Here is a 21322-nt window from a genome sequence, read left to right as displayed (position 1 = left end):
TCAGCCGTTAACTGCTCAAGCAGTCAATGTACAGCCGCTCTAAGGAAAGGTTGGTGGAAAAAAGGATATTCTTTTAAAATTAACAATAAAATAATTTTGTTTTACTGATTGTTTACTTATATATACTAGTAAAATATTCATCTTCCAAATCATACAAATCAGCTGCTATGTCATCTTTGAGGGACATAAGTTTCTGATCACACTCTTGCTGTTTAGTTCTGAATAACTTCGAGTTTTGTGTAATCGCTTCATTTACAGATGGAAAATCATTAAGGATTAAATACTGTTTTATATCTGATACTAGTTTCATTAGGGACTCTCCAGCTCGAACTGAAAAAAAAAATTTTAAATTACTAAAACAAGGCTGTACAAATATCTCAGATTTTACAAGCCAAAGGGCATGTATAAAGTAATGATTTACCAGTTATTTGCTTAAAAATAAAACTATATCTTACCTATATTGGCAGCTCTGACTTGCATTTCAAATGTATCTTGTTCAATCTGGGTCATTCTATTAAGCTGAGATTCATTATCACCTTTAGCTAGCTTTATGATTTCTGTAAAAGTACAATACAATTTACCGTAATTTTATGAAAAGTATAAGAAATTGACTACACCATAATCCAACACAATATTATATTCGTAAATTTTAATAAAGTACCGCACAGTACCTTCAAAGTTTTCTAGCATACTTTTAACGTCTTCTTTTAATCGAGTTGTATATGATTTAAGTAACGCTTCTTTATTTTGAGGTAAATTGCGATGCATTTTGTTCTGAAGAAAATGTTACGTAGTAGATTTGATCGTCGATCTCTCAAAATAAACAATATACAAACATTAATACTCAAGAACTATGGACTATGTACTAATATTTTACTAAACCAACTATATCTATAGGTAAAATGTATTACAAATTTAAAATATTTTTTACTAGCACCACAGACATAGTACAGCAGACTGCAGGTAAATCACGGCCCACGGGTACAAATCAGTGTTGCTAGATGGTCTTGGCGACATACCCCTAGACTATTTGATTTACCCCTAGAAATCCCCTAGTAGGAGGAACTTAACCCATCATCATGTTTAAGAGACAATTAAAAACCTACAAATACAGAAACATTAATTCTAGTTAAAAAGTTAATGTAATGGTAGAATTTGTATTTAATTAAAATCACGTCGTTCTTTGGCAGCTCAAACGAATTTACAATTAGTAAAGTTAAATATGTACTCGGATTCTATTCTTACGATGTGTTTCTACTTAAATTTAGCTCCAAAATCACTAACGTAAGTTCCAATAGCAAAAAACTGTACTTGGCGTGTTTTTGAAATTCTCCTAAAAAATCCCCAATTATTATTTCCCAGTTTCCCCTATTCTGCCCCTAACTCGATGGAGAAGCCCCTAAATCTAGGGGAGAAACCCCAGATCTGGCAACACTGACACAATGAAGACCATTACCCTTAGAGGCTTATTACACTATGCGATATTCAGACTGACTTAGTAAGACTGTCTTAAAATCTAATTAGCAAGCTCGCTATTACACTAGACTGAATACCGCATGCTAACTCATTTTTACTCATTTGCAAAGCGTACGTAGTCGGTGACGGATGTCGCCATGTGACTTAAGAAACTACCTTAGAGTAGGAGCTGCCGAGTTTGAATGACTATTAAAATGTTATATTAGTAATTTATATTATTATATGTAATTTAATAGATACTCCATACATTCAATATGGCAATAAAAATGGCATGTCTCGGTACAAATCAAGAACAGAACCAGGCTGGCACACTTTAGTATGTTGTCATTAGAGAATCGCAGAAAATTTATTTAAATTTATTGACACATCGTTTGCAGCTAAGATATTCTATAATAAGATTGATTGTCCGAACCTTCTTTCTAAATTTAAGATTCATGTTTGTTTTTACCAATGTATCAGTGTGTCGAGCGTTGGCTAACTTTATCTATAAAAAATAAAAAACATTCCAAAGTACTTTTTTTTTCTTGCGAACACGCCATGGTGCACGCGGCCACAGAAAACAAACATGTACAAACGTCTTTGCTCTGCGACTGCCGCGCGCTGACTGAATGATTTAGCGTGCTAAGTCTTATTACACTACACGATATTCAGCAAGTAAGCCAGTAAGCACCGCCGAACCCATTCGGTCGGTCTAATTAGACAGGCTAACTGGCTAACTCTTATTACACTAGGCTGAATCTTAGTAAGACTGTCTGAATATCGCGTGGTGTAATAAGCACTTTAGCCAAACCATAGAATATAATCTGTGGCCATAGCCAGAGCCCATTGCGTACTTACTAATTAATATGCGTTAAATATCTACGGAACTGGGGTGTTTCTATTTGTGGGAATTTTACTTGTACAGCAAGTAATCCCAAACCTGTAATCATGGGTAATAGTAATAATAGCTGAGGATTTTATTTTATTTATGTAACTTAAATGACGTAGTGTTTTATGACATTTTCTTTTGAATTATTGTATGTAAAGGGAGGATAAAACTTGCTGAGTTTCTTGCCCGTTCTTCTCAGAACAAGACCTCCTGGTAGTCTTGCGAACGGATGGCGTAGTTTTGCTCTTTCGCGAATTTTGTAAACGTTTTTGACATTCATAAGCATGCCTTAAGTCGCATCTAAACTGAATAAATAAATTTTGATTGATTGATTGAAAGACAGAAGCCACCATCAGGTCTCACGTACATGATCTTTCTGGTATGGCACCCCGTATCTTAAGTAGTTAGTGGTTTCATGGCGTTTTGGTGCAAAGCAGCGAGTAAAAACAATGCGATAATAGCAAATATTAAAATCAAAGATAGTCTCTATTGGTCTGTATGGTGTCGTATCGATGAGTAGGTGCAGCTTGTGACATGTTTTATAAAATAGTAGGTATACTTATAAATAAAAATAGCAAATTAGTTCTTTTATTTATTTAATGTTGGTGGAATAACGAGAAAACTCTTTCAGACGAATAGCATTTATATTAATAAAACCAGTACTATCCTCTGGTGAAAATCCTCCTGCGATATCCATAGACACTAGATCCTTGTTGTAGAGACAAATGGGACTTTTTCGCGCGGAAATAGTTACTGTAAGTAAAACAATGACGAAATAGAATATAAATGCTCAGATATTTTTTTTGTTTCTACATGGATATTTAATATTCAGTCTTGTATAAAACTCAAATTTTGAACAAAGTTAACAGTTAATTATTCTTATATCATTGCTGTGGTGGTTAGACAATTAGACATCAGGAAATATAAACTGAAAGTACTTTATCTATGTCGTGTAAAAACGAAAACATACCATTGCCTTTAAAAAGCTGCACGGTAACTACACCGGTGACGGATTCTTGCGACAGCTCTAAGCATTTTCTCGTGTACGTGGCCTCGGGTGAGAACCAGAAACCATTATATACGAAGTCGGACATTTTATCTTGAAGGGTCTTCTTAAGCCTGCAAAGTTATATTTAGGGTTAATAATAATAATAATAATAATAAGTCTTTATTCATTTAAGTTGGTAATAAGAAACCATTAACAATAAATATATAGTGTAAAGTTAAAAAAAAACAATATGATTTCTTGTTTTATAACATGTTTTGGTCTTTCTTTTTTGATTAAATTACAAAAATAAACATTCTTTACTTAAATATAATATAATACTAAAAACGAGTCTCTCTCTGTAAGTACGAAAATGTATTTAGGAAAGTAAGTGTTATTATAGATGGCTCTCAGAAAATAGATTAAAACAATCCCTAATTACCTCAGAATTTCCCTATCCAAGGCATATGCTTCTAAATCAAGGTGAGCTAAGTGAAGGATGGTCCCAGCGGGAGTTTCATACAGTCCTCTACTCTAAAATTTAATAAATGATATATTATAACGTCACTCATAAGAAACTCAGCCTAAAACTGGATGGAAAGTACGGTTTTTTCAAAAAAATATTTTCTTTAGTCTGTTTAAATGTAAAATGGCTAGCAGAATGAAACGAGTCATAATCGAACTATAAGGCCTAGGTTATAAGCATGTTTAAGCACATTAATTTGCAAAATCAAATAAAAAGAATGATAAAACATTATATAGCTATCTGTGACTTACAGTAATGAAAAAGAACATAAATCTTGAAGAAGCTACTAGCAAAAATTATTAAGTTTCATATATACCTTAAGACCGAGAAATCTGTTTTCTACGATATCTATTCGACCAATGCCATGTTGTCCTCCCAGCTTGTTGAGAGTCTCAACTATCTTCAAAGGGTCTCTAATTATTAAGGACTTCTCGTGGCCGCTTGGAATGTTTATAGTTACCGGTGAACCTACATATCGTAATAGTTAGTCAGAAATTATTGGTGTATTGCGTATTTATGCAATACCATACAATACCTTATATTAATTTCGATGCCTCTGAAGCACTTACAAAATTAAAAAAAAATGCATTCTGCAACATTATTTTAAATTATATAAACATTAAAAGTGAATGGGTGGAGTTGTTTTATTCTTGTACCTTTTTCAAAAGTTATATCAATGATGGTAGGATAATCTTCTGCTTCTTGAAGATCCCGGGTCATTTTGTAAATTCCTTTCGGCGGGATTGCACCCGGATCCTCTAAAACTCCGGATTCATAGCTACGGTAAAAATAAAAGAAATAAACAATTCCAGTCAAAACACCACGTACACATTAAACTGAAGCAGTGGTTAAAACTGAGTGAGGTATTTCCAGTGTCTCTCAACTTAAGAACAATGCACATACAAAAAAAAAATCGCTAGTAATATAGATTTGGAAAACTTAGTCCATTGATTGTTAATAATTTTATTACCTTATGTGCATTATATTCTCATCTGTCGACCAAGGTGCTTTAGGCGTAGCTGATACAGGAATTTGTTCCTTTTTCGCATATGCAAGTAAGTCGCTTCTTCCTTGAAATTGGTTAAAGAATTCCGGAATTCGCCAGGGTGCAATCACCTATAGATTTTGAAGATCATTAATTTTTTTTTAATATTTCACATGACCTGTGACCTGTTTAATGAGTATGACATTTTTGCATAATATGTTTACAATGAATCACCTAACAGCAAATAAAATTAATAATCTTAAAAAAGTAAAGTTTAAAAAGTATATTTTTTATTATTTAAAAATGTGTAGTAAGTATGTATACTAACTTTGCCATCAGGCCACAGTGAATAAACACTTAATTCAAATCTCACTTGATCGTTACCCTTTCCCGTCGCCCCGTGTGAAATGTATCTGTAAAATAATAATTATATTTCTTGGTACTTATTCAGTTAATTTACCCCTATCATAAAATGTCAGTCAAAATGATAAATTATCTATAGCATAGTACCAACTATATATGTCTTCATTAAAAAAAATAACCACCTTGTAATTGCTGTGTAATAGTAGGTATTGCGCTGTTCTTAAAAGACTCACTTTGCTCCCAACTTCTTAGCGGCGTTTACAATTCCAACAGAGATACACGGACGAGCTAAAGAAGTACCCAGGTAGTAGCGGCTTTCGTATACCAAGCCCATTCGGACGGCCGGCAGCATATAATTAGTCACAAATTCACTTCGTAAATCCTCAATAATTACCTGTAAAGTTGCACAATATTTTTTAACATAAGCCCAATAATTCCATTATTATATTTGTTTTGAAACTTTGAGAAAATTAGTAAGTGCATATTAATAACGAGGTACGTTAATAGCGAAGGGATTTTTAAGTGCCATGTAGAAGTGCGTAACGATCAGTATAAAGTAAATAACGATAAGAATTTCTAAAAAAACATATGTTTTTCCTCGTCTTACATCTTTAGCACCGATACCCAGAGCCTTCTTTTTTGCTTCACCAAAGTTTTCATCTTGGCCTATATCTGCCATATAGCAGACGACATCGTAATTCTTTTGTATCAACCTAAAAACAAAAAAAAATGATCTAATTTAAATTAATTTTTTTAATTACGATCTAATTTTAATAGTATCAACTAAAGTATGTGCATACTATACCATTTTAGAATGCAGCTAGTATCTAAACCGCCGGAGTAGGCCAAAACAATAAGGTCTTTAGCCATCGTTGTCCACACCAAACGAGAACTACACTTGAACAGCGACTATTGTAATTAGTCGGTAATAATAAATTTAAATATTTACTTATTAAGATAACCCTATGGACGTAACTCCGCAATCGACGAATTTAAAATAAAATTACACTTTCGAAGCGCACACATAAGTACACGCGGAAAGTGACATATCAGTACCTATAACACTTTGAATATAATTTATTTACTACTAAGTACTATATAATTACTAAATGTGTACTGACAATTATAATACTCTAATTAATGTGTCAACCGCAGCTTGTTAAACCTCGAGGATTTTAAATAGTTTTCGAGTGTGATATATGTAGGTTGCAATATAGATATACAATATAAATTACGTGTCACGTTGTTTGTCCGCTACGGACTCCTAAACCACTAAACCTTATCACATATCAATCAAATTTGCACACCATATGCAGTTTGATCTAAGTTAAAAGATAGGATAGCTTATATCTCAATTTATACATGTATGCTTATATCAAGTCCTTGCATTTGTGTCTGTGCACACACTTAGGCAGATCTGCTTGTGTCCCGTCTCAATAAAAGGTTGGCGTGAAATGTGTATGTCTAATATGTATATATTGCATACGTCAAAATAATTCTAGAATACTGATTGTTTTAGTTCATGCTATAGTTTTATTGGGAACTGTGTTATGTTAAATTATGATATACCTACCGTAGATCCTTGAGTGAAAAGTTTTTGTAAGGATTTTATTTAGGTTTATAAGGAAATGTTTTATATATTTCCAGCGAAAACCATCGTCTCTAGCGCCCTTACGAATCATATCGACAAATAAAACATAAATTATGATTACAAATAAATATTTAATAACAGATGAATACTGACAAACTTTATATATTCAATATTTCTACATAATTGCACAAGAACATTTCTAATTTACAGCAGAGCGAGATACACAATTGAATACAACATTTTTATTTTCCGCTTGTAACATTAATGTTATTTTATAACCATTATTCACTGTTAGGTGATAGTATTAAGCGAATACTTTATCAATTCTTATTTAAAAATCCATTAAATTTTAACCAAATACAAGCGAGCTCTCAGTAACTCATTCATAGTATTGGTCAAACTCAAAAATACAGTCACCATGAAAGAAGTATTGATAAAATTTCGCAATTCTTGTCGTATTTCAACGAGATTTTTTTTCTTTTTAATAGAAAAACTTTGGCTCATAAAGTTTTTCTATTACAAGAATGTGCTTCACCACAATTAATTTCCCTAAACTATACAAATCTGCGATAATTATTTTAACTTACAGCCCTAAACATTATTATAAGTAAGAATAAACATATTTGCTAGAGATAAAGTCATATGACTGAATGATTAAATCTATATATCAATATGTAAACATGGAATGTAAACATTGCTATAGCTAAGGAAAACAATTACATTATTTTTATATTCCGACATATACTTAAATAATTTTATACCAACAACAAATAATGGGTACATTATAACTATGAAATAAATTTTAAATATTAGCCGATTTGGTTACACATACTAAAATTACCAATATTCTCATTTCGTGTAAGTAAAACACAAAAATGAAGGAAAATAGTAATAATAATACAAAAAATATCTTTATCGATTATTTGAAGTATAAGCGAGGATTCGTCACATAAGCAAGTTAGAGAATATTGAATCCTATTTCAATGCAGATATATATTTAATCTCTGAGACATAGAAAGTTAAGATAATAATAGAAAGTTTTAAATTTCATTAAACCCTAGTACTTTGCAATCTACCTAGCCAATATCAGTGATGCATTAATTGCCATGATTGTCGTTGCACACACATTTTAATATTTTGGGCGATTATGTGCTACGGAATCCGTACCATTGGCATTTAATGTCAATTACAGGGTATCAATCACAGAACATATAAAGGAGGTTAGAAAGGCCTTGTGGGCGGGGCACGCGCGCCGCGGTTATGAGCAAATGCTCAACTTCAACCGAAATTTTCTTTACCGGCCATCAATCGCGCTCTTGTTTTGACAGCGTACGTAAGCTCCGCAAAAAATCAAATTATGCCATCTTGTGCTATTATATCGTGTCGGAAAAGAAGCCAGGTGTGTAGTGTAGTACGAGAAGGGATTTCTTTCCACCGATAAGTCCAAAAACATTAAAATACTTGTGATATTCGTAATTATAACATTAGCATTATGAAGTTTGTAGACAATAACGATATAATCGCAAGCAGACGGATAGTAATACATTGCTTGCAATATATGGGTACCATTTTGCACTACGTGAGCGATCGCGCAATGTATCACGTTCACTGCGAGAGTCCCGAGTACCAAACCAAAGGTTAATTTCCACGAAATCTAGACATATCGATAGTGCTGTGCCAATTTGTAAGCAATGTCGATAATGACTAAGATACAATTGATTATTATCAATTGTACAAAGTATAACTAAAATAATTACGACCAATTATTAATATAGATTTTAAGTAAGGTATTCGTATTTTTTTTGGATTTAATTAAAAATATTTATGATTAAATATGTTTTAGGTTTCCAACAGATCCAAGTATAAGAAAACTGTGGATTGAGACAACTGTTGATTGGATCGCAACATTTCGATGACTGAATGATGACAATCGGGACTGATTTATTTAACAACATAAGTCATCATCAGGTTGGCTTATATTCTAGTGCGAGCCATGTGACAGATCTAACTAAGGCTATTATAGAAAAATATATTAGTGTTAGATTGCATTTCATTTTGAAAAACCGTAATTTAAAAGAGAGCAAGCGTATGGTACTTAATAAATAAGTATTATTTCAGGGACAATAATTTTTTTATTTGTGAACTGGTGATAAGCACCAAAAATATAAGGTTGAGAGGCAACCGACTTTCTCTAATAAACATTGTAGATATTTCATGTTAAATCCTAATGTTAATAATAAAATTGGTTTTAAAATTCAGTTATGTATTTTTTATTTCATTCACTTTTATTTATTTGCTTCAATATTCGCATAAATACATGTTCACAACATGCATTACAGAAGTCCATAGAGTCCACAATACTTGCAAAGTAATAAGCAAGATTACATTCATTTTATCGATATCAACAATCGACCTTTTGTCGCCCTAGCATAAATGAGCTTTCATGCGTGTATGAGTGTATGTCAAACGCAGTGATTGCGTTAGTGTGAAAACCAATAGCAAACTCACGATTTAAGTGTGTGTTGTTTATTAGTGTGCGTAATCCGCGTAGACATTGGTCTCATGCTTGTAGTGAAGTTAAAGAGTGGGAGACAAACGGCGACACGGGTTCTGATACAAATCAGGAACTATTTCCTTTCTAACCTCCTTTATATGTTCTGTGGTATCAATACAAATACAAACTCAATTACAAATAGGTATATACCCTTTATGACATTAAATGTATTTAAAATCTAAGTGATATTTCGAAATATGCGATAAGGACTTAATTGTTATTTGTATTTTATTTCTACTAACAGGAAATATTATTATGTCACACGTACAACACTTAATTATTTAATGCGTTTTATTTAAACACGCAACCATCTATTATATATTATAATCATAATAAATTAAGATAAAATAAGGTATACGAACCATATACTAATACTTTTGACGAAACGTAATAAAATTTAAGTAACGGCAACAATAATAAAATCTAAATGTAAAACAATGATTATCTATTCCATAGATAATGTGAAATTAGGAAATCGACAATGGTTGTCAAAATTATGCTTACTTAGTAAACTTTTTGGTAATTATTCAAGCACATTATACTCTACATTAATGTTAGGCTCTTTTTTACTACGAAATCTATACAAAGCAATTGATAAGTTTAAATATAGAAGCGATCACATTTATCTTCTGTCATATTTATGACTTCATCTTAATTTGCAGCCCCTAAATTTTTTGATAATGACAACAATAGTTTTCAAAACGTTTTATATATCAATGTAGAATGTAGTCTTGATGACACAACTAACAAAACCGTCAAATGTTCATGAACGGAGATGCTTCCTTTTATAGTATTAAAATTAAACAAATACATACCTTTCCATATTAAATTTGAAGCCATCTTGAATGATTTATAAGCTAAAGCTGTCATGAAATTATTTCAATGGACGTTCAGGTAATATTGACTTAAATGGAATTCAAAGTCGTATTGAATTTTATATGAAATAAAAATAATTTACCAAACAAAACTGATCCGGTTAATTTAAGCAGTGAGAGAGCTGAGGTCTGAGAGGAAGTTGTCGGGTGTAAGGAGGTGAGAGGATCCGATGATGACCTCCCAGTTCTTGAGAGCGGCAGTCACTTCATAGGCGGCACGCACCTCTGAGAAACAAACACCTGCAAACAAACAATATGTATTATTATAAATAATCCAACAATGTTGCATTACAGTATTTTCTCCTGACCTCATTTAAAATCTATTTAAGCTTTATATATGACATAAACTGCTAAATTGAAGCAACTTAGCAAATATTGGTATCAGAAAAAATCATAATTTTTATAGTAAATTTCGTAATATAATTTTCTCTTCCGTCATATTCTACTTCTTTTATAAAAGTCTTAGCAACATCCATATATAATATTTAAGGACGGAATTGAATAATAATAATAAAAATAGCTAAATTAAGCAAATTTTTATGTATATTTCTAATTAATATGTTGTACCAAGTAGCCTATCAACATTTGTCCGCTAGTATATGGATGCTTAATTAAATCTGGCCGCAAATAAGTATTGCTGGCTGTTAAATCTGATAAATATTCAAGGCAGAGTGAAAGAGAGCTAGCGGGTAACATCATTTGTCAGACGAGGATAGCGATTGCACAAAATACCTATTACTTGTAGACCTGCAATATTATGTTTATTGCCAAATAACAACATTATTATGCAATGTTCAAGAATAATGATTATATAAAAAACTTCATACTCATACAAGCCTTCTTTGATATATTTATCAGTAAATTTTTTTTAAAAGCACTATCTTATGGGTTTGACTATTCTCAAGACAAAATGGAAAGTTAAGAAACGCATTTGATAAGCATTGTGTAATGTGGTTTATTGATTATAAAAGAGGGGTCTTGAGTCTTTACAAACCTCTTAAATATCTAAGTACTTTGATTAGTAGGCTTAATTCATACCTCCAACAACAAAAACGATAAGTCTCGGTACATTTTTGACTGTCTGCTGCGCTTTGTCCTTGTGCCAATGACCGTAGCGTACACTGAAACAATAACATTGACCTTCGTAAGATTGATATTCTGTTATTTATAACGATGTCGTTGTTGTGAGTTCGATCTCCGGCTGTGCCCTTATCTTTCTTGATAAGTACAAGAATGAAAACACTATTAGATCATATAGTATTATCTAGAAGAAACCATGTTTTACTTTTCATTTAAAACTAAAATATTTCATTTACTCGTAAAATACATGTTTATATGAATCCATAACAATTATAAACAAGCAAAAAAGTACAAAAATGGATTTTATATTTCATACGTGTTCACACTTTTTAGTGTGCCTTTAAAAAAACCTTACCTGGTAGGTGCTTGATATCCCGAGGTCTGAGCACGTCCAGCGAGGAACGGGAAGTGACGTTGGTCCAATTTGTCATCGATAGCGTCTTCCATAATGTCCTATAAAGGAATTCACACCGTACAAATAAATTATGCCACAATAATCTTCTAGTAACATGGAATTAGGAATATAAAATAAGTGTCTGACTGACAGGTTTAATAACAGTCATACATTATTTAGTGTCCTATTAGCTGTGATGTTTTTATTAATGAGTTCGTTTATACAGTCGAGACCGATAAACACATTTTACTTTAGGCAACACTAGAACACACCATCATTGATATTTATCGCACCAACGGCGTCGACAAGTATCAACTATTTTTATCCGTTTAATTCAATAAAACTGCTGTGGGCGTACGCGTAAGCATTTTTATTTCGAGGTTCTAAAAGGTTTTGATTGAAATAACATGTTATCCATTTGATATTTGCCTAAAAAATTAAATAAAAACCTATGATAAAATGTGGATTAAACACAAACAATACGGAATTTAACATTACGCGACCCAAAGTAACACATATATTATATTGGGAAAAGAAACAGATAATATACTAATAAAACGATGTATAAAATAACTGAAATGAAAATATTCCTAAATACCAACGGCCCTATTATAAAAGTCGACTGTTAGTTTACTTTGAACCTTTACCTTAAGAACTGGAGTCCATCGCGACATCTGGTAAGTCTGTTCAGTAATCCTCTCCTTGCGAGGAACTTGGTACTGCTTCTTTCTATTGCCCTGTTTATGAAAATAATTAATACATTGGTTTATTCATAAATGTTTTCTATTCTTAGGTAAGTGTTTGTCAGAATCGATTCTTGTATATATTATTTGGTAGTCAGTCAGACGTCGTGTGTCAGGAACAGAAAGCAAACTTTACCTTCATACAATTCAGAATTCATCAAATCAAAATCAGATTCAGAAATATTTAGGCCAAAACAGACACGTTATTACATACTTCTGGATGAATTTGAATAATTTAAGATCGTCTAGATTTAGCAAATATAGATTTATTATAAGAACTGAAGTTTATTAAATGAAGGCTTAAGGACCCCATGGTTACATATTTTTAAGAAACAAACACGGTGCTATCATATGGCCGTATATTATCCATAAAATATAATTTCATCATAGTTCATAGTTCAAGTTAAACTTCGGCGAATCTCAGGAAAGAACTTACATCAACAACCACATTCAGTCCAAGGTTAGCCAAATTGAGAAGGGCTTGCTTGTCCGAAGGTTCCAGTTGAGCGTGAGTCACCAGTTTGTTCAAATTGTCTTCAGAGATACCATTCTTCGACATTATGTATAGAGCGATTATACGCATCTTGTCGTAGTTTTTCACAGCCTGTTAGTAACATAGTAGATTATTATTATGGGTTTATTATTCAATTGTATGTCTGTAGGAAAATTAAACAACAAAACCAATGGCACAACTACATAATACACCCAAATTAGTGCAGACTAAATATTTTCAACAACCGCTTCTTATTCAGGAATACTGTTTTATATTTAAACTCTGCCTCTAAGAATTCTGACATTTCATAAGTGTTGCTACTAAATAATTCAATCCAAAAAAGGGACAAAAATTTGACCCGCTGGGGTCCATCCATGGGGGCAATAAAAATATAATGCTACCCATTTATATGTTTTACCTACAAAAAGGTACATCTAAATATTTACTTGCTCAAGTGACCTAATACGAAAATAACAAATATTCCAATATCACGAACAATATATCGAATTAAATTTAATACTTTAGCTGACATTACCTACTAATTCCAGGTTTAGTAAACCTTTTTAATAAAAAAAATGTATTGTACTTGTGCGTTTTTTACTGTTTGTGATGAAAAGGGACGTAATTTTCACTCGCCATTAAACCACTTTTAATGTGGAGCACCGCACTTAATAAAATGCATACATATATTCACTAAATTAAATGTATGTATAAACCCAGACGTTCGGACTCATATTGAATGGAAAAAATGTGCCCAGTAAAAAAGGTTTGCCATCTCAGACATGTCAAAAAATGATAGCTGTCAGAATTACTTAAATGGTAATAAAAATCAGTGTGTGAGCTACCTACGTTTATTAAAAGAATGTTTTGTGTGACCGGAAACTTTGGGTGCTTAAACAAAAATTAAGATAATAAAATTTTATATATTACCTGATCCAGAAGCACTGGAACAATGCTTCTCATGTGATCCTTTATCTTTTCACCCTCGGCATCAGTTCCCATGGCAAGATCCTGCAATTTATATAAATTTTGGATAAAGCCTATATAACTCATTATTTTTTGTTTTACTTGGGAAAATGCGTTGCGCATATCCTACCGCGGCGCGACTGCTTGGTGCGAAAGGGTTATGTGGAACTCGCTATGCATACCCACTAAAACCCCAAGGCGCCGCCAACAATCGCCTCATACCACGCCCATTGATATAACTCAATTACCGGAACATAGGATAACTCTAACTTAATTTTAGCTCTGAGAACAAAAAATATCGATTGTTTCGGACAGTCGCAGCGCTTTTTAGCGTGCTTGGTGCCACAAATTCGTTCTGCCCCTGGGACTGCAAATAACCTTAGTTTCCGCCGAAACAAATAGCTGTTTGGTAAAAATTATTAGCAAATAGTACTTGCAGAAAACTAGAATTACTATTTTTTCCCGAAAGGCTTTAACAACAGCTGTAACTCCCATCGGGTTTCTAACTTGAATCAAACCATCCATAACACAAACAAGGTTGGGTAAATGAAAGAATAGACAGGATGAGTACCGAATAAAAGTTGGTAGAAAACCGTGTAATTTCTATATGCGCCATGATAGTCATATGCGAACGTTACAATTTTGGTCATTTAGCTTGGAAATGCGAAATGAGGTGGGGACCCCGTTAACCCAATCTAGTCCGCTATTACAGTACCTGTTCAACTTTGCACAACTTGTCAACGTAGCCTTGGTAAACCTTCATGCAGTCTTCGGCCAACCGCAGATGAGTCGCGTATTTCGATAGCTCCTTTTGGTACTGTGGCATCTTCTTTATCATAAGCGATAGATCCCTCATTGATTGTTTGTCACCTGTTTTTTCAGATAATTTATATAAATATATGAGTTTTAATATTTTCAGTGTTAAAATTTTATTTGTCCTTAACAAAATATAAATAAAAGATTTGAGTGGTATATAAGAAACCTTGTGGCGAATTATGTTTTTATTTCTTCGGAAGTGAACATGATAATCAATAATTAATAATAATCAATATATTAAAGTATATTTTAAAACTTTTTTGTTTTGCATGGGGGAGATTCTAAAATGAAGAATAATCTTTAAAAAAAATCAAATATATATGTTTTGATTATTTAGAGAGTTTTATACGATAACATACCTCCGCCCATTCGCTTTGACTCTGTGAATTTCTTCAAGTTCTTGGTGACTGAGGTTGAGACCACGGCGATATGCTGATGACGAAGTTCCACCCAAAGTTCATCGTTTTCATCTAAGAGTACTTCCTTCATCGAACCCGCGGAAGCTTCATACCTTTAAACCGATATTATATCTCATCACCGTCCTTTATGAAGAATTTTCCTGACAATGGTTGAGGCGGCATCATCAGACTTTGGTAAAGTAAAATCTAACAGCTGTCATATTGATATACTTCTGTATAGAAAACGGGACCATGACATATTCGGATCGTGAACATGCATCGTTCGAACTCGATATAATAATTATACATACTGAGTGGATTGAAACTATTGTGATGTAGAAGGAATATAGGTAAGCTAGATAAACTTATTTTTAGATTCGGTTCAAGCTGTTGTTTTTAATAAGAAAGCAATGTAAAAATCCTTTGCCTTATCAGGCCTCATGTTAGTATGGTAAAATCCATAGTTCAGCGAAGATTTCTGCTTTGCAGATAACTTTTCAAATATTACTAGACAATTTTAAGAGTTATGGTAAATCAATTTATTACTTATGTATTATTTACCTGTACACGTCGTTCTCGATGGGCAATAGATCATAAGCCATAGCCTGAAGGGTGAGCTCATGCAACAAAGGAGATACACAGTCAAAGCCGCGGTCCAATACTAATAGTTGGGACCGGGCCTTTTCTGGTCCTTCACCCATTGTTGGCTCATCAGCCTGAAAGAAATTTTTATTTTTAAAAACTCTAAAGCATTATGCTCTTATGATAAAAGTATTTGGTATATGAGAGTACAGTAAATGATGATTTGCTTTTGTAAAAGAGTACCGAGCTTTTTCTCTCGGCCTCCCTCTTTCTTCTTTGCCGATGAGTAGGGATGCCTACAGATTCAAATTTAATGACGTAGAATAAGTGATACCTGTCTATCTTATGTTTCATAATAAACGTAGTTTTATTTTATTTTAAAATAAGTTGTTTTTAGAGAGAAAACGCAGAAAAATTCTTATTTATATAACTCGATGTTTCAATTATCAAGTACTTAACAAGTCACTTGTTGTTTAGTTGCACATTCCTTGGTGGAAGGTAAGAAACAGTCTTTGACTTAGTTATGGTAAGTATCGCCTGACTAAATGCTCGTTTCACGGAAGTCGATAGTAAAGTGGGTGTAAGCAATTGAGTATCAGCTATTCAATGAAAGATTCGTCCGGAATACCACCGATGATGGTATCTCTGAACATATTAAAAGGATGTTACATATTTTAATATTCCTTAATTGTTAATTGTTGCAAAAATAAGAACACTTTTATATAATAAATTTTCTTACCTTGTACGCGTCAAGTTTCTGTTGAATGAGTTGAGCAAGCTCCACATTACGTTCCCAGTCACTAAAAGACCAAAATGTTGGTTTAATTCGAAATTTTGCTTGAACACCGTGAGTTTGGAAGGACAAGAAACATTAAAAAAATATGTAACTGTTCTGTGTATGTGACATTACACAAAACTAATTAAAAATATATTTTTAGATTATTTGGATAATATAAAATTTGTACAATTTAAAAAAGAAGTTTACCTGCGATAGCGTACTGATGGGTACTCTCCAAGAGTGGCGCACAGAGTAGCAATTTGTTCTGCAATTCGCTCCATGTTCGCATTACGAGTCTGCGTCAACGCTGGGTTGTACATGCATTGGAAAGTCTCCGGAGAATCCAATGAGAATACCTAAAAGAGTTTACACCTATAACTTCTATGTTGACTTATGTGAAACCAGACATTCAACTACACAGAGCAAACTCCTATAGTCTGCTCTCCCAGTTTCAAAACAGTTATTTTTGTATTTACTATATTAGAGGTATTAGTATATTGTGACTATGTAAGTTATACTCATTATTATATATTAATGTGTCAATTTATATAGTATAGACTAACAATACAGAAATAAGACAGCTATATATATGTTACAGTCACAGTGATTAAATTGATATTATACATAATGACTGATCATTATATATAATAACAAAATTGACTAGACAATATGATAAATTAATCACTTCATCCGGATATTATTCATAATAGCGGGTCAAAGTTAGCCAAAGTAATAAATACGGTCTGATTCGCAAAATGAAATTCCAGATAATCTGACAGGAAACCCTGATAACGATACCGAAAACCAAGGAAATACTACAGATCCGTCAAATATAACGCAAAGTGGCCAGGAAATAGTAATTGCTCTCGATAAAAAGAAAGAAGACATTGAAAACATCAGGAAATTAGTTGGACAATCTCTGAAAAAACAAGCAGATAAAATGTTGATTCTATCTTCGCAAAAATATCCTGAAAAAAGAGTCACATCTTGGCGGCCAAGGATTTCAGCACTGCAACTGTACTGGAGAATGCGTTTCTAATAGGTGTAAATGTAAAAAGTCAAAGATCATGTGTAACTCAAAATGTCAAAAGAGCCTCACTTGTAAGAATAAATAATAATATGTTATGACCCAGTTAATGAATGTCAGTTCATTTTAAATATTTTATTATTGTAGTCTTCACGATAGATACCAAATACTTGTATTAATCTGTTGTTTTTTGTTGTTTTTAACGGCTAGTAAGCTTTAAGTTTACTTTATAAAGATTAATTACATTATAACAATGTAAATTAATGTAGAATTATTATCTATGGCAATGTCATTTTAATTCTTAATATACATTAACAGTACCTACTTGTTTTATTAAATTATCCAAGTCTTTGAAGATATTATATAAAATTGCTAGTTAATGTGATTAATTCCGTGTCAATTATCACTTTATCTAAATTGAGTAGACATTATAAATAATGGCTAGATAATATACATAATATCCAGATTAATTACTTTGGCTGTAACATATATATATTGGTATGTCTTCAAAGGTTTAACAAGGAAGTTCTTAAATAATTAGGCAGGGCCTAAATTAATAGGCCATAAAAATTTCACGAAATAAAATTAATCAAGATTTCAGAGACTACAACTTCAGTATAAACAGGAACCAACTAAACACTATTGATTGTTCAATTTGCATGAAATTCAAACTACTCAAATAAAATATATTTCACCTGGCTCTCATATGGTAGGAAAGCAATGTTAATTTCCTTCAATGTTTTAATTTTTCTGGCTGCTGTGGACTTGCAAAGTTCGTTGAACAATTCCTCAGGACACACTTAGCAGCGTGTAAAATAATGCAACATTACATATACCTTAATGTTTGTTGCTATACAATTCTATATATCAACACAAATCTCGAAAAATAAGTATATACAGTGTTATATCTATATTACACTGCTTACACTTTATATTAAATGAGTAATTAAACAATTTGTACATATTTATTTATCGAGTGTACTGTGGGAGAAATCATACTTACCAAATATTTACCAACTCATGATTTATGTTGATGTGACATTTAAATAAATATATGGGCTACGTGATTAAAACAAGCAAATAAAACAAACCTGTTGTTCATAAGGTATATAAGCTATGTTGATTTCCTTTAATGTTTTGATGAACTTAGCTACGCGAGTACGGGACAATTCATCAAATAGTACATCAGGACAAGCTGGAATGATTTTAAAATAAAATGCAACTAAAATCTAAAATTAAGTAAAGCAATATACCAAAAAAATAAATTTTAATAGAAATAAGAAGTAATATATAGGGAATAGTTTAAATAATGATAAAGATTGAAATAGGTTGATACTACATCTCACCCTTGATATAAAATACATATTTTAATTTTTTACCTTCAGTAAAGAACACATGAGCAGCCTTGTACATAATACGATTTCCAATAGAGAAGTCATTTATCAGAGCATGCACAGACTTCTCAGAAGGAGTTATCAAGTAAATGCCATCCATAGTGTACAGGGGTTCTCTCTTCTTGTGAATGTCTTCTACCACTAAAATAGAAATATATTATACAAATATTGTATTACACTGAAAGGATACTATATAATGTTGAATAAAAAACTACACTATGACCATTTTACAATATCTATATATACAGTTAACTCAATAATAATTCAAACATGGCATATTGCCAAATAGACATACAAGTAATTCCTTCAGCAGAAATGTCATGCATTTTACAGCATGCCGACACCATCCTCATTGACAATTGGTCCACAATTAGGATCCTCCATTCAACCTTTTGATTATCTTTTCCCTTTGGCCTATAGCGAATCACTTCATTCATAATCTCTGTAATAAATTTGAACATAAATAAACAAATTTAATGTTACATATTTTCTACATAATGTCTATAACAATATTCAGGTTGACTAGTGTTACAAATATGATTAGCTATGTGTATCAATGTATATAAAAACAATCTATAAAATTTCATAATATTATTAAATGATGTAACTGTATTTTGTTTGTAGTTATCCTTTAACATATTTTTTCATTTTTGATAAATGATTTTCTAAAAACTATTTAATAATATAAAATTGCATACAAAGTGGACAGTTCATAAACTGCAGAATGACGTTTTCGTTTGTCCCCATTCCCACCCCACTAAGGTGTCAAGAAAATCAATAACCACCCACTATGGCATAAAGTCAATAATTCTATTTCTATGAAGAATTAAGATATTATTTAAAGTAGAAACATTATGAATTGTAAAGTTTAAAACACAATAATGTAACCAGTTGAATATTTAAATAATTTTATATACTTCTTTGAACAGTACATGACGAAATTTCTGTTATACAATGTATGAATAAATTGAATAATAATAAAAATTACACAGACATTTTGTAGTAAAATAATAAATAAAAAACATAATCTTAAAACAAAATCTTAGTCATCAACGATGTGGGATGGTCTAAATCGATGTTACTCAGCCATTTATTAAGCAATGTTAATCTACAAAATGCCAGTTTTTACTTACTTTGACCCACAAGAGCTTTTAGAGCCATTTTAAGTATTTATATCACAGCACGATAAAAAATATTTATCTTTTTAGGACAGAAATAATTTATGATTATTCCAAAATGCGAACACAAATTGTAGTAATACAAATTAAGAATAGAGAAAATTCAATAGTTAGTCAATTGCTAGAAGCTTACACTTGACAGTGACGCATAAAGAAATATAATGTCAGCTGTCAGTTGACATATAACTTAGACTAACTATGTACTATTAACCGGCTGGCTGATTAATGATTAGTGTTATTTTTTAAACTATTTTATTTTTATTAATATATTTATATTAATCAACAGTACCTGGATGGCTGAGCTTTGCTCGGTATTTTTATTTTTTTATAAATTGTGTTTTTGGACATTATATATAAGTACAAATTACTCACTAATAAAATGATGAACAATATAGATTATATATGCTGGAATAGCTTTAGTGTTGTTGTGTCGTTAAAAAAAACAATTGCTGTCTTCCGCGCTGCACCCGTGGGTGGCGCCGGGAGCCCCGTTACGCCCGTGGGCTTGCGGGGGGTATCAGTTTCGCGCCCCGCTCAAGGGCGGGGTGGTCGTTGTGGCGGGCCTGGAGCGGCCCTGGGTCTTTTAGTTGCTATGTAGCGTCTTGGCTGCAATGTTGTTGTGTGTCAGCGGGGGTGGAGAATGCGTAGGTACTTCTTTAGGAATCGGAGTCCTCCTCGCGCACTAGCTCGCGCGGGAAGGATCGGCGGTGGTCGGGAGGCCTGGTGTGGAGCGGGGCGAGATTCTGGAGGTGCTGGAAGCCGGAGGCGTCCGCACGCTCGAACATGCGTCTCGCCAGCGCGCTGATAAAGTCATCCAGGCTCTCCTGTTTGAGGTCACGTTGAATGGTGGTATTCCTTACGTAGCGCGGCGCGTCGACTATACGCCGCAGTGTGGTACTCTGCACGGCCCGCAACCGACGTCGGTGCGTCTCGGCCGCAAGCGCATACCACGCGGGCGCCGCGTACGTAAGGTGCGGTCTGAGGTATTGCTTGTAGAGCGCCAGTTTGCGCTTTATAGGCAGCGATGACTGCAGCACAGGGCGTAGTTTCACGGCAACCGCCTTTGCGCGGCCCGTGGCTGCAGCGATGTGGTGGCGCATTGTGAGGCCTCGGTCCAATGTGACGCCTAGGTAGGTTGCTTTGGGGCGCCACTGGATCTCGACCCCTTGTAGCTGGAGCGGTGGCGGGAGGTGTCGCCGGCCAAAGACTATGGCCTGGGTCTTGGCGGCATTTGCGGTCAGGCGCCGCTC

The 21322-nt window shown here is 33.1% G+C and overlaps 3 protein-coding genes across 4 annotated transcripts; all 3 read right to left on the bottom strand.

Moving 5' to 3' along the window:
• Nucleotides 1-79: 79 nt before the first annotated feature.
• Nucleotides 80-939, bottom strand: LOC111004463 (mediator of RNA polymerase II transcription subunit 22). The gene is made up of 3 exons (XM_022275502.2): nt 672-939; nt 456-557; nt 80-330 (listed from the first exon to the last, which is right to left on the bottom strand). Exons 1-3 carry the CDS (start codon nt 766-768, stop codon nt 113-115), a joined length of 417 nt encoding a protein of 138 aa, XP_022131194.2. The 5' UTR covers nt 769-939; the 3' UTR covers nt 80-112.
• A 1984-nt stretch (nt 940-2923) lies between these two features.
• Nucleotides 2924-6214, bottom strand: LOC110991287 (argininosuccinate synthase). Its single transcript, XM_022256604.2, has 10 exons — nt 6009-6214; nt 5811-5916; nt 5437-5597; nt 5169-5253; nt 4826-4971; nt 4512-4633; nt 4172-4323; nt 3772-3863; nt 3315-3463; nt 2924-3097 (listed from the first exon to the last, which is right to left on the bottom strand). The coding sequence occupies exons 1-10, from the start codon at nt 6071-6073 to the stop codon at nt 2937-2939; spliced, it is 1239 nt and encodes a 412-aa protein (XP_022112296.2). The 5' UTR covers nt 6074-6214; the 3' UTR covers nt 2924-2936.
• Nucleotides 6215-9461: 3247 nt separating this feature from the next.
• Nucleotides 9462-20188, bottom strand: LOC111004251 (protein ROP). 2 transcript variants are annotated; one of them, XM_045630382.1, is made up of 15 exons: nt 20028-20188; nt 19190-19336; nt 18880-19035; nt 18196-18299; nt 16681-16829; nt 16435-16495; nt 15675-15829; nt 15075-15226; nt 14615-14769; nt 13864-13944; nt 12877-13044; nt 12345-12434; nt 11659-11756; nt 11262-11344; nt 9462-10463 (listed from the first exon to the last, which is right to left on the bottom strand). In XM_045630382.1, the coding sequence occupies exons 1-15, from the start codon at nt 20053-20055 to the stop codon at nt 10330-10332; spliced, it is 1761 nt and encodes a 586-aa protein (XP_045486338.1). In that variant the 5' UTR covers nt 20056-20188; the 3' UTR covers nt 9462-10329. The 2 variants fall into 2 exon arrangements, with proteins under 2 accessions (XP_045486338.1, XP_045486337.1); XM_045630381.1 differs by lacking the exon at nt 18196-18299 and adding an exon at nt 18592-18695 and having other exon boundaries at nt 20028-20186.
• Nucleotides 20189-21322: the final 1134 nt, after the last annotated feature.

This window comes from Pieris rapae, chromosome 12, assembly GCF_905147795.1.
Source record: "Pieris rapae chromosome 12, ilPieRapa1.1, whole genome shotgun sequence".
In the NCBI taxonomy this organism is placed as follows: domain Eukaryota; kingdom Metazoa; phylum Arthropoda; class Insecta; order Lepidoptera; family Pieridae; genus Pieris; species Pieris rapae.
This window is presented reverse-complemented; position numbering and strand designations above follow the sequence as displayed.